Raw genomic sequence first — 13,386 nt, 5'->3', positions numbered from 1 at the left:
GCAGTCGAAATGCAATGAGCTCCTCAAAAGGTTCCTAGTTTCGGGGTGGAAGTTCCTGTAAAAACGAAGCTCAAGTACAGGAACTTTCAGGGTGGAGTTTGCAGGGATGACCATCGTTGATTGGTCAAAACACACACACACAACGCCGCTGCTTCAACTCGTGGGTGCTGAGGTGGACCAAATAACACTAGGTGCAGCAGACGCCTCCGTTCGTCTGTGAAGTTGGTGCAGTAATATTAAGTTTAAATGTAAAGTAGTAATTAGTCCGAGCAGCGCTAACAAAACATAAACCAGCCGGTAGTGCGCCATCTTTGTTATTATCTGGTGCACGCTCATTACACAAAGCACCGATAGGCATGAAATGCGGAGAGAGGACGTCTCTGTTTTACACACCCACACAGACACAAAGGAACCAGAGCTTTTACAAATCTGCACCTTAGAAGGCAAAGAATCCGTTTTTGTGACACAAAGCTCAGTGTGCGTTTGGACGAAGAACATCTGTATACCTGTAGACGTACCTGTACCTGTCTACTTTATTAATCTTCTGCATTTAACCCGTCCAAACACTCCGTACACAAACACACCAAAAGGGGGAGAGAGGCCTGAGGGCTCAATAGCAGGAGCTTCTTAAGCATCTGATCCTGACTTCTGGTTGCCAGCTGTTATTCTGCCAGAGATGTTTTGTGCCATCTGGCCAGAGATTCAAACCGGCAACCTTCGGGCTACCTACCGCCCAAGCTGCACCCCCAGCCCGACCTAATACAGCAGGCTAGAACCGGCCCAGCAGAACGGTGTATTAGTGGGACTGAGCCAGAGTAAACTCCAGTGTGCGTCTACCTTGAGGTCTCTGTAGACGACGAAGCGGTTGTGCATGTGCTCCAGACCCAGGATGATCTCAGCGGCGTAGAAACGCATCTCTTTCTCGCTGAACACGCCGTGCTGAGACAGGTGGTAGTGCAGGTCGCCACCTGAACACACACACACACACACACACACAGAGAGACATACACAACACAGAGTAGGTCAGTATGACCTCATGATACCTGAATCAATACCCATCAATACGCTGTGGTAATCCTCTCAGAGGGGAGAGAAGGAGAATCGATGGGAGGCCTTCTGTGACCCTCCACCCCGACTGTCTCCGTCTTCACGTGCATCGACGAGCTGTATTTATAGCCTCATACTGTATCATGATGACTGTGTTGGCTTTAAAAAGGTGACTCAGGGCTTTGATCGGGAGTTTAACCTCTCATGAAGCTCAGAAAAACAGCCGCTCGCCGGTAAAAACCCTTAAGAGGAAGTAGGAGACGATGGCTGAGTAATCCAATCTGTGTGTCTCAGCCTGGAGTTTAATCTGGGGCAAGGACGGGGTCAAAGGTCATCCTACCGTTCATGAGGTCCAGGATGAAGCAGAGCTTGTCGGGGGTGTGGAAGGCGTACGTCATGCACACGATGAACGGGCAGTCCTGCAGACACGGAGAGTCAGAGTCAGAGAGATTAAACCAGATCACAAACTGACTCGTTCTGTTTTCATCAGATCATTTACTGAGGTCAAAGTACAAATACAACAACGTACAAGTACTCCATTACCAGTACAAGTCCTGCATTCACAATTTTACTCAAGTAAAGTACTCATTGTGCAGTAAAATGTACTTAAAGTATCAGCAGTAAAAGTACTCATTGTGCAGTAAAATGTACTTAAAGTATCAGCAGTAAAAGTACTCATTGTGATAAGGTTAACATGTTTTTTTTTAATGTAAAATCTTATTCTGTAAGGTAACTAAAAAGTACAAGTCACTCTGAAATGTAGTGAAGTAGAAATAAATAAAGAATGATGAAATGGATATACTATATATATATAAATAACTGTAGGTATGACTCATTAACCTGTGCGTACATGGAGAGATGTGTGTAATATTATTGATGTAGTTTGAAGGAGTGTGAATGATGCGGTCGTGTTAACCTAACCGGTCGTCCAGTCTGACATGAGTGGTGTAATGTAAGATAAACAGCTCGTATATTACCTGTCAGTGAATGTTGATTAATTCACTGTGTGATGCAACCTTCTTTAATGAATCTCCTCTGAGTTCTAACACACTGAGTGTTTCCTGAACGTAGTGAAGCAGCTGCAGGTGTGAGTGTGTACGACTCACCCCTGTGCTGACTAACGACAGCATGATTCTCTCGTTGAGTGCTAGAGTCTCCCCCTGCTTCATCTTGATCCTCTTCTTGTCCAGACACTTCATGGCGTACCTGACATTCAGACAACAAAACGCCACAGGTTACACACCGTTGACAAAGGTCACGGCGCGGCGACCTGACCGTGTCCCTTTACAGACGTTTATTCTGCGTCCTTACATCTTCCCCGTGTCGGCCTTCCTGCAGCCGTACACCTCGCCGAAGCCGCCCCTGCCGATGATCCGATGCACGCTGAAGTCGTTCATGGTCAGCTGAGGATGGACAGAAGGAGAGGATGGACTTAAACAGACAAGAACCCCAAAACAACCTGTTCAAACAAAGTCAGGTGTGAAAGCTGTCTGGTACGGTCCGATTAGACGGGTTTATCGGCTATCGGTGATTGGATCAGTACATCGCTGGTTGCTGTTTTTTTCTGCGAATTTTGTCATTTTATTTTGCAAATTGAATAGTCTGCTTCCGAAGATATGGAGGACTGAACCAGCCAAATAAACAAATAAATAAACAAATAAATAAATGTAGCATTAAATGTAGCAAAAATAATATTAAAAATAAATGTAGCCATTAATTAATTGATAAAATGTAAAATTGATATTTCTGTTTTAATTTGCTTCTTAATTTATTTATCTTCGCAATAATTCCCTTATTTATTTACTCTTTTGTTTAGTTTTCCCTTTATATTTATTTATGTTTACTTTTAATCATTTTTTTATTTATTTGCATTTATTTGTATATTTTTATTCATTTTTTAATTAATTAATTAATTATTTATTTTATAATGTAAGTATTTATGTAGCTATGCATATTTATTTATTTCTGTATTCTCTTTATGCATTTCTGATTAATAAATAACTAAAAAATAAATGCAAAAATAAATAAATACATTTAAAAATTCATAAAGATAAATACATAAATAAATAAAAGGGAAAATTAAACAGAAGAGTAAATATATAAGGGAATTAATAAGATAAATAAAGACAAATAAAACAGAAATATAATTCCCTTATTTATTTACTCTTCTGTTTAGTTTTCCCTTATATTTATTTATGTGTTTATTTTTTATTGATTTATAAACTAATTAATTAATTAATTAGCATTTATTTTCTAATATTTATTTTAAGATGTATGTATTTATTTATTAATGCATGATTTTCCCTTTGCATTTCACCTCTTATTTATTTCCCCAAACTTATTTATTCCTGTATTCTCTTTACTGTGTATATTTCTGATTAATAAATAAATAAATAAAAAAAGAAATGCAAAAAGAAATACATTTAAAAATAAATACATAAATAAATAAAAGGGAAAATTAAACAGAATAATAAAGAAATAAGGGAAATAATACAAAGATAAATGAATAAAACACTGTTCTGATGTTGAGTCCAATGAATGAGCTACCTGTCAGCCCGTATGATGTAATGTTTACACCTCTTGGTTCATTTGTAGTAAGTCAGTGTGAACATGAAATGGACTGGAACTAAAAGGCAACAGTGCATCTTTTATTTCTGTGTTTTGGTCTGGACCAGATGTTTTCATACGGAGGCGAGAGAGCTGAGGCAAAGATAGATGTCATAACGCAGTCAAATCTAAAAACACGCAGACATGAAACACACATTTTAGGTTCAGTTTGAATTACACTTTCCGAGGGTTTCATAATTTCCGACGTCCACCACAAATAAACTCCCAGAAATCCACTTAGAAATCAGAGGAAAAAGACGCTCCTTATATTACAGAACTGGCTTGAGAATAGTCACGTTTTTAACTTTTCTTCAGTATCACAGTGATAGTTGTCTGTACATCCATGAGTACACTGCAAACAGGAGCTGCTACTAGTTAATTTGGCATACCTTTAATGATGCTAATTTGCAAATATGGGTTTAAAAGTCTAAGCTAAGTGTTGAGTGAGAGTGGTGTGAAAAAACAACAGCTTGTATATCCGCCGTCCTCGCTCTTCCTGTTGCCCTTTCCTGAATGATGGATACAGATTACCGCCGCCTGCTGGTGTGCAGAGTTATTTCGCAGAACGTACGTGCTAACTGGCCGTCAGCTTCAGTGTTTGAGGTGTGTTCAAATGCAACTTGTCGGCCAAAACAAAGGAGACGTGAGGCGACGCAACAGTCGGCCTTCGTCACCGCTAGTTCTCTGATGTCGGCTTGGTCTCACGATGCATCGACACTGTTCTTCTATTCCTGGACACTCTCCTCTATCCATGCATATACAGATCATCTGAACCTCTGGACCAAATGAACCAAACTACAGGTTGAGAAAGTGACGTTTAAAGCGTGTACTCACATGGATGTTGAGCTCCACGTTCTTCCACTGGCAAAAACGAGTAAACTTGTCACTGAGGGAAGAAAAAAAAAAAACACAGAATATAATGTGAATTTACTGTATTAGGTGAAGACATGATGAAACTATTCCATCCTTCACCTCTCTCACCAGCCTCACCTCTCAATGAACTTCTGGAAGATCTTTCCTCTCAAGCTGTCGCAGATCTCCACTATGTATGGCTGCAGGGGGACAGACAGGTTTCTCTCAGTTACTGTGAGTGTGAATACATCCTCATGCAGTGTTGAAGTTAATTCACTTCACAGAAACGTCACAGAAGACGCCTCTTTGTTTCCACCTTACTACATTTGAGCGACACTGAGGGGCTCATAGAAACACACAGGAAACACTGACATGTAGTCAGCGAGGAGCTCCAGAAGAAGAGCCATGTTGTCTTCAGACGGAAGAAATAGTTGATTAGATTTACTGAGCTGAAAGAAAACAACCCTTGTTTTTAAAGTTGATTTTCCTGGGTGGCCTTTATGGCAATTTATGCTCCTCTCTATAAATGTATAATTACCAACGGCACGAATCGGGAGAATCTGAAAACAATGTTGACTCCCCGAGCTCGCACCCAAAGTTCAGCTGTGACGAATCCCCGCGTGGCGAATAGAAACGGGGCAGCCAGCCAGGCACGGAGGGCAAGAATGGAGGAATATTATTGTGTCTGACTGAATTCTCTGAACTGTAAAACACAAGTTCACGCTTGAATCGACACCTCGGGAGGAAAAGCACCGTCTCGGAAACACGTTTCCAACCAAGCAGGCATATCGGGTGTGTTTTAACAGGTAGGCTATATAGTGTAGAGCAGGGGTCTCCGACAAGTAGCTCGCTACCCGCTGACCGTATGGATATACATTTAGCAACACAAAGTCTTTTTGTGAACCTGTTTGAATTTCTATCCAATCAAATTCACAGACATCCCGCCTCCTTCCGACACAAAATGATGTCAATTAAACGAGTTACGCTGCGTTCAAGTTCGGTTAACATCAGGCCGGTGGTTCACAAACTATTTTCCTAAAACCTCGAACAAAATCTTCAGTTTGAATAAATGAATTCAGTGTATTAAATGAGCTATTTGTTTTATTGAATCAACTTTCTTTAATGAATAGAACTCGTCAGTTTCGTCAACATAAATAAAGTGATGATGACAGATTTGCCAACCTAATGCAGTTACATAATATGATCTTTTACTTATTTACCATAATATGATACGACTAAATTAATTTACTATAAAAAAGCCAAAATACATTTTTTTTTATTGTGATTAAAAAAAATTTTTTATAGTGATAATACAGTTATGTGACATAAATTTATATTTCTGTTTTAATTTGTTTCTTCATTTATTTATATTTGAATTAATTATTTTATTTATTTACTCTTCTGTTTAATTTTCCCTTTTATTTATTTATTTATTTATTTTTATGATTTTTTAAAATGAATTGATTATTTTTTTTTGCATTTATTTATTTATTAGAAATGTATAAAGAAAATAATACAGAAATATATAAGTTTGGGGTAATAAATACGGGGTGAAATGCAAAGGGATAATTGAGCAAAATAAATACATTAATTTTAAAATAAGTATAGAATAAAAAATGCAAAACATTAACAAAAATAAAAACATAAATAAATAAAAGGGAAAATTAAACAGAACAGTAAATAAATAAGGGAATTAATACAAAGTATAAATAAAGCAAATGTGAGCATGGCTCACTATTTTTATACTGTAAAATACATTTGTAGAATCTTTTGTAATATACAAAATCTGAACATGTTTATGAACCTATTGTATTACATTTTTATATATAGATAAATGAAAAAAAAAACTTTGAACCTCCATTTTTCAGTTTTTCCGTCTGGAGAAGTCATGTGACCACAGTGCAATGTGACATCACATTTTGAAAAGTGACATCACATCACATTCTGAAATGTGACATCACATCCTGAAACGTGACATCACATCACATTCTGAAACATGACATCACATTCTGAAACGTGACATCACATCAGAATGTGGCTTAGTGACATCACATTAAACAGAATGTGGCTTAGTGACATCATAAAGTCACTAGAATGTTGTGTGTGCACCAGTAGAAGCTCCTGCAGTCTAACAACTCAGTTATAGTCGAACCTTCACCAGAGAAGCATCTCTCAGTGATAACAGAGCGTGTGACCAGAGCGACAGTTAGTCAATCTACTACATACCTGCTATAGCTACTTCAATACAGCGTTACTACTGTATTGTCCTCGTATAATACTGCTGTATTATACTCCGTACAGCGTTACTACTGTATTATACTCCGTTACCACAACTAACACCTCCGTTGTGCTACGATGGAGAAGATCGTCCGTTCAAGAAACGAGGTGAGATCTTCTCAGCCAGACACCTTTAAACACACTTTGTTCAGCGTTACACTGATCTAGGCCTTTAAACACACTTTGTTCAGCGTTACACTGATCTAGGCCTTTAAACACACTTTGTTCAGCGTTACACTGATCTAGGCCTTTAAACACACTTTGTTCAGCGTTACACTGATCTAGGCCAGCCCACATCTTCATCTGCTTTTTAATCTTTTGTCTAAACTTTTGACAAATGCATGAGCAGTATAAGATACGTATGTGGACTAAAACAGGGCTGTTTTTTACAGTTAAATTAACAAAAAACAGAACTGAAAACATATTCTAAGCTTCACCAAAAGATTTTAGATCAACCTGATCTCCAAAAAACTGATCTGAAACTGAAGTTATTGACAGTATAAATGGTGTTCTGTGTGTATAGTATAAAGGAAACAGTAGAAAGATGTGATTCTGTGGTGTGAGGCTGAACTTGGCTAGACTCTTGTGACCAACTGAATCAGTGTGTTTCAGAAAAAGTAGCTTCACAGTGCTCTTTAGAAGCAGATGGAGTTGGCTTCAGTACTTTCAACTGTCTCTTTGTGTGATCCAACGTTAGGACGGGACTGTTTTCTCAACCTTTACATTTGTGTCTTTCAGTCACTTAACCAAGAGCTGGTTGAAGCCGCTACCCAGCAGGCTCCCAGCAAGGAGATGCAGTATCTCAGGAGAGCCCTGATGGACGTCCAGAAACAGAACTTTGAGCACGCCGCTGAAACCGCTGCCCTGAGGGAGCAGATGGCCGCCAAGGAGTCCAGCTGGGAAGAGGAGAAGATGAGGATCCTGAAGGCTCTCAAGTTAGAGAGACTCATCAGGGAAGAAGCCCAGAAGGGCCTCAAAGGACAGGATGAGCACAACCCTGACCTCCAGGTTCAACTCCTCCAGACTCCCAGCAATCAGCTGAAGGACTCTCACCAGCACAACACTGAGCTGGCCGCCAAAATCGCTGCCCTGAAGCAGCAGATGGCCGCCAAGGAGTCCCGCTGGGAGCTGGAGAAGAACAAGATGCTGACACAGGTTCAGATCTACCTGCAGAACAAGGAGCAGGAGAATCAGAAGGTGATCAACTCTCTCAGGCAAAGTCTTCTTGAAAAGCTGAGTGGAACGATGATGGTCAAACAGACTCCCAGCAACCAGCTGAAGGACTCCCACCAGGTCACCGAACTGGCCGCTGAAAACGCTGCCCTGAGGGAGCAGATGGCCGCCAATGAGTCCAGCTGGGAAGATGAGAAGATGAGGATCCTGAGGGCTCTCAGGTCAGAGAGACTCATCAGAAAAGAAGCCCAGAAGGACCTCAAAGGACAGGACAAGCAAAACCCTGACCTCCAGGTTCAACTCCTCCAGACTCCAAGCAACCAGCTGAAGAACTCTCAACAGGTCACCGAGCTGGCCGCTGAAAACGCTGCCCTGAGGGAGCAGATGGCCGCCAATGAGTCCAGCTGGAAAGACGAGAAGATGAGGATCCTGAAGGCTCTCAGGTCAGAGAGACTCATCAGGAAAGATGCCCAGAAGGACCTCAAAGGACAGGACAAGCAAAACCCTGACCTCCAGGTTCAACTCCTCCAGACTCCCAGCAACCAGCTGAAGGACTCTCATCAGCACAACACTGAGCTGGCCGCCGAAATCGCTGCCCTGAAGCAGCAGATGGCCGCCAAGGAGTCCCGCTGGGAGCTGGAGAAGAACAAGATCCGGATGGCTCAGAGAGCCATCAAGATACAGGCTCAGAAACAGGAGGTGACCGACTCTCTCAGCCAAAGTCTGTTTGAAAAGCAGAATGAGATCATGATAGTCAAACAGACTATCAGCAACCAGCTGAAGGACTCTCAACAGGTCACTGAGCTGGCCGCCGAAAACGCTGCCCTGAGGGAGCAGATGGCCGCCAAAGAGTCCGGTTGGGAGCTGGAGAAGAACAAGATCCTGATACAGGTTCAGAACGACCTGCAGACCAAGGAGCAGGAGAAACAGGAGGTGACCGACTCTCTCAGTCAAAGTCTGCTTGAAAAGCAGAATGAGATTGTGATGATCAAACAGCTCTGGACTGAAAAGTGTATAAAGGCCTGTGAAGCTTGGAAGGAGGAGAACAGGGAGATCAGAGAGACCTGTGAGAGAGAGCTCCAATCTGCACTTGATCAAAAGAATCTGATGGTCAAATCTCTGCAGGACGAGTCGGACAGGAAGGTGAGCCAGGTCGTCCTGGAAAAGGATGATCTGATCACCCGAATGACGACAGCCAAGATGGCTCTGGAGGCCGAGTGGACAACGAAACTCGCCGCTCTGGAAGATCAGACTCTAAAGAACGAGGTCCGGCTGAAGGAGAAGGAGATGCAGCTCCTCCAGAGCGAGGTCCGGCTGAAGGAGAAGGAGATGCAGCTCCTCCAGAGCGAGGTCCAGCTGAAGGAGAAGGAGATGCAGCTCCTCCAGAGCGAGGCCAAGTGGTCAACGAAGCTCGCCCCTCTGGAAGATCAGATCCGGCTCCAGACCGACACCACCACAGACCTCCAGGCACAACTCCTCCGCCTCCAGGAGCTCCACCAGAAACTTGACCTGGGAGCACTGCAGATGACCGCGGAGGAGATGAATGCCAAGAAGAAGGAGTTAAAGAAGCTGATTGTGGAGAAGGAGAAGGAGGAGAAGAGACAGAAGAAAGAGAGGGAGGAAAGAGAGAAGAGAGAGAAGAAGGAGAGTGAGGAAAGAGAGAAGGAGGAGTTGAAAAGTGTGAAGAAGGAAAAGGAGGCTCTGGAGAAAAAAGAGAAGGAGGACTTGAAAAGGGAGAAGAAGGAGAGGAAGGAGAAAGAGAGGAGAGAGAAGTAGCATTCTTTCTCTCCACATTCTTCCCCCATCCCCCTTCTGACCATCCTGCCCCTTCACCCCCTACACCCCCTACACCTACACCTACACCCTCTACACCCTACACCCACACCCCCTACACCCTACAACCCCTACTCCCTACACCTACACCCTACCTGCTCTATGTGAAGTGATTTCACCCCCTACACCCCCTACACCCTACAACCCCTACACCCCCTACACCCTACCTGCTCTATATGAAGTGATTTCACCCTCCTCCCCACAGTGACGTGGTCGCCTCCTACCATCACCCCTCCATACTCTCTCCCTCCTCCCCACAGTGACGTGGTCGCCTCCTACCATCACCCCTCCATACTCTCTCCCTCCTCCCCACAGCGACATGGTGGCTGAGTGATTCGGCCCTTGTCTGCTGGGTTGAATCCGGGTGATCCGGTTTCCTCCCATAAATCATAGTATATAGTATATCATTAAAAAAAATATTAAAAAGTCATAGTATATAGTATGTCATTCAAAAAAATATTAAAAAGTTATAGTATATAGTATGTCATTCAAAAAAATATTAAAAAGTCATAGTATATAGTATGTCATTAAAAAAATATATTAAAAAGTCATAGTATATAGTATGTCATTAAAAAAAATATTTAAAAAATCATAGTATATAGTATGTCATTAAAAAAAATATTAAAAAGTCATTGTATATAGTATGTCATTAAAAAGAATATTTAAAAAATCATAGTATATAGTATGTCATTAAAAAAATATTTAAAAAATTATAGTATATAGTATGTCATTAAAAAAAATATTTAAAAAATCATAGTATATAGTATGTCATTAAAAAAATATTTAAAAAATCATAGTATATAGTATTTCATTAAAAAAAATATTAAAAAGTCATAGTATATAATATGTCACTAAAAAATATAAAAAATCATAGTATATGGTATTTCATTAAAAATAAAAGGTGATAAAAAGTCTTAGACTTAAAAACGTAATTAAAAACAAAATCTACTACATCCATTTAGAAAAAGCAGCAAAGGTTAGTGTGTGTGTGTGTGTGTGTGTGTATAATTCATACCCTCACATGTGTTGAGGGTGTGAAGTACCAAAATAAGTGAAGTGTACAGTATTTCTAGTCAGTCATTGTCGACCAACACTGACCGGAGATCAAATCAGTTGTTGTGCTGAGAGTTCAGCTGTTTTCATTCCATTATTCTTTTACTGTTTCAGGTTATACAAATATTATTTTGAAAAATAATATCCGTATATTGCACAATAACATTAATATGTGATAAATGTGTAGAAAGGTTGTAGTTTTACCTGGAAGAGAGTCGGGGGAACCTGTTTCTTTGCTAGGTGGCTCTGCACGTGGTCCACGGCTTTCTTAGAAAATGGCTGAGACAAAGAAGAACAAATAAAAAGGAAGGGTCATTAAAAACAAAACAAAAAATGCAGCTTTACCAGTATTTTCACTTCTGTTTTCTGTGTGTGAGGATGTACAGTCCCCTAGTGCAACATGACCAGGACGCTACCACCAACAACAACACTAATATCTGTGTTTAATAACTTCCTCTCTTCAGACAGCAGCTCACTCATATGGACGACGGACGACGGTAGAGGAGCTGTGAGGATCTTCCCATCATCACTCTGGGTTCCAGTATGTGCTCGGATGTTTAACTTAACAATAAATCCACTTTCTTTGAGTTAGTAAATCATACGTACAGTTATTTTATTATATTATCAACTGATCCTGGGGTCAAGTCTGTGACTTCATCTGGACAACATTTAGGAATTATGTCAACTTGATAAAAAAAACAACAACTGAGAAATCAACAAACACTACTGTTGAACAGTTAATAATCAGCTGTTCTATTGATGCTTTCTTCTTTCCTTCAGTAATAACTATTATATTATATTATTATTACTTATAACAGAGATAAAAACAGAATAATTCAGACACCAAATCATTTATTTACATCTAACATCCAACATCTAACATCTAACATCTAACATCTAACTCAACTGTAGAGGGAAAACCATAGAAATATGAAATAGGAGTAGAAGGGTCGTTGAACTGTTCGACTATTACAAAAGAAAATGCTGATTGTTGTCATGGTGACAACAGAATGGGGCCATAAAGTGTGTGGTCGCAGCTCGCCGGTAGAGAACGGACGCAGCGCCAGGAGACAGCTGGCTGGCTAGTTAGCTAGGTAGCTTCTCCCCAGGCTCAACGCCACACTGCTTACAGAAAACTTGAGAAAAAAGTCGTCACTCATCTGGCGATAGCGTTGTGCTTTCCTACGCTGTGACAAGAGTGTGTGGACGTAGCATTAAGTTGTTCAGTTTGACTCATTTCCTCTGGCTCTCTATGCTTAATAACGTTACTGTGTACTGTGTGTGAATGCGGCCGTGACGGCGCCCTCACGTGTGAACAGGACAGCAGCTCCTTCATGATGTAGCCGTCGTAAATCTGCCGGCTGCGGCTCAACCTCTCCTCCTCCGAGTCCAGCTTCTCGTAGTCCTTAATCTGAAACACACGAGACACATGAGGTCATCGTCAACGCCGCAACAAAACAACGCTTCCTGGGAGGGCTAAAACCCAGAATGAGCGGGATTACAGGCCTAATCTCTCACCCATCCCACGATGCCCTCTAATCCCACGCACGCACGCACGCACGCTCGCACGCACGCACACACACACACACACACACACACACACACACACACACACACACACACACACACACACACACACACACACACACACACACGACTTACTTCTTCGTAGAACTTGAGCTGTGGCACTGGCCTCGTCGATCTCATTCATACAGAAGTCCTTGAACAGCAGGAAGCCTGGAGGACACAACGGAGAGAGACTCAGTGAAGAGAAACAAGCCACACTAGTGATACAGACACTCACTGCTGGTTACAGTGAACTTGATGCCACTGATACAAGTCTGCTATGTTTGGTTTTAGAGGAGACGCTGATGGTGCAGACTGAAATATCTCAACCATATCGGATGGATAACCGTAACATCTGGTAGATATCTACAGCCTCCTGAGGATGAATCCTACAGACTCTGGTGATCCTCTGACGTCATTATCATGACGATGAGTTGTAGGTCAGTGACGTGACAACGTGACAACGTGACAACGTGACAACGTCACCGGTAACACAGCGAGACGCCTCTCTCAAAATTTAACAATAAAAACATTACATTTAAACGCTAGACTTGAGTACAGGTTTGTTGGTAGCTCTCTTGAAAGTAGTCTTTGTTTCACTTTCAGTTCCCGTTGCAAAATATTCTATCCATCTACTGTAGGTAAAACACTGACCTCATACAACCCCACTGAGAAACATCCAAACTATCCCTTTAAATGTGCTTTTACAGTTGAGTTTTAGCATGAGGAGACAGGAAAACCCTCCCTTAGAGTTAATGGAATCATAGTGCTATACATGTAATGTAAAGGGGGACATCAGCCCAGGGCACTTAAAGTAATACAAATAAATGAGGTTACCAGTAATAAACCGGCTCCCTCGTCTGAAGTCAACGGGTTTTGAAGTGTTCATTTTGTCAATAAAAGATTTGACGATAAGTATTCGTTGATGTCTTTTTTATTTCATGACCAAATAGTAACAACATCGTAAATTAAAAAAAT

General features: G+C 41.3%; 1 protein-coding gene and 1 pseudogene across 6 annotated transcripts; one reads left to right on the top strand and one right to left on the bottom strand.

Annotated features, from left to right (window-relative positions):
- The window catches only part of LOC119480964, a 28,790-nt pseudogene extending 16,216 nt beyond the window's left edge, over positions 1-12,574 (bottom strand).
- Positions 6,619-9,792, top strand: LOC119480325 (DNA ligase 1-like). Of its 6 annotated transcripts, none has more exons than XM_037756487.1 (3): positions 6,619-8,076; positions 8,521-9,222; positions 9,307-9,792. In XM_037756487.1, exons 1-3 carry the CDS (start codon positions 7,429-7,431, stop codon positions 9,730-9,732), a joined length of 1,776 nt encoding a protein of 591 aa, XP_037612415.1. In that variant the 5' UTR covers positions 6,619-7,428; the 3' UTR covers positions 9,733-9,792. The 6 variants fall into 6 exon arrangements, with proteins under 6 accessions (XP_037612415.1, XP_037612414.1, XP_037612413.1 ...); XM_037756486.1 differs by having other exon boundaries at positions 6,622-8,076; positions 8,521-9,264; positions 9,349-9,791; XM_037756485.1 differs by having other exon boundaries at positions 6,624-8,076; positions 8,521-9,264; positions 9,307-9,791.
- Positions 12,575-13,386: the final 812 nt, after the last annotated feature.

This window comes from Sebastes umbrosus, chromosome 21, assembly GCF_015220745.1.
Source record: "Sebastes umbrosus isolate fSebUmb1 chromosome 21, fSebUmb1.pri, whole genome shotgun sequence".
NCBI classification, from domain to species: Eukaryota; Metazoa; Chordata; class Actinopteri; order Perciformes; family Sebastidae; genus Sebastes; species Sebastes umbrosus.
Note: the sequence above shows the minus strand (reverse complement) of the source record. Positions and strands in the feature narration are given on the sequence as shown.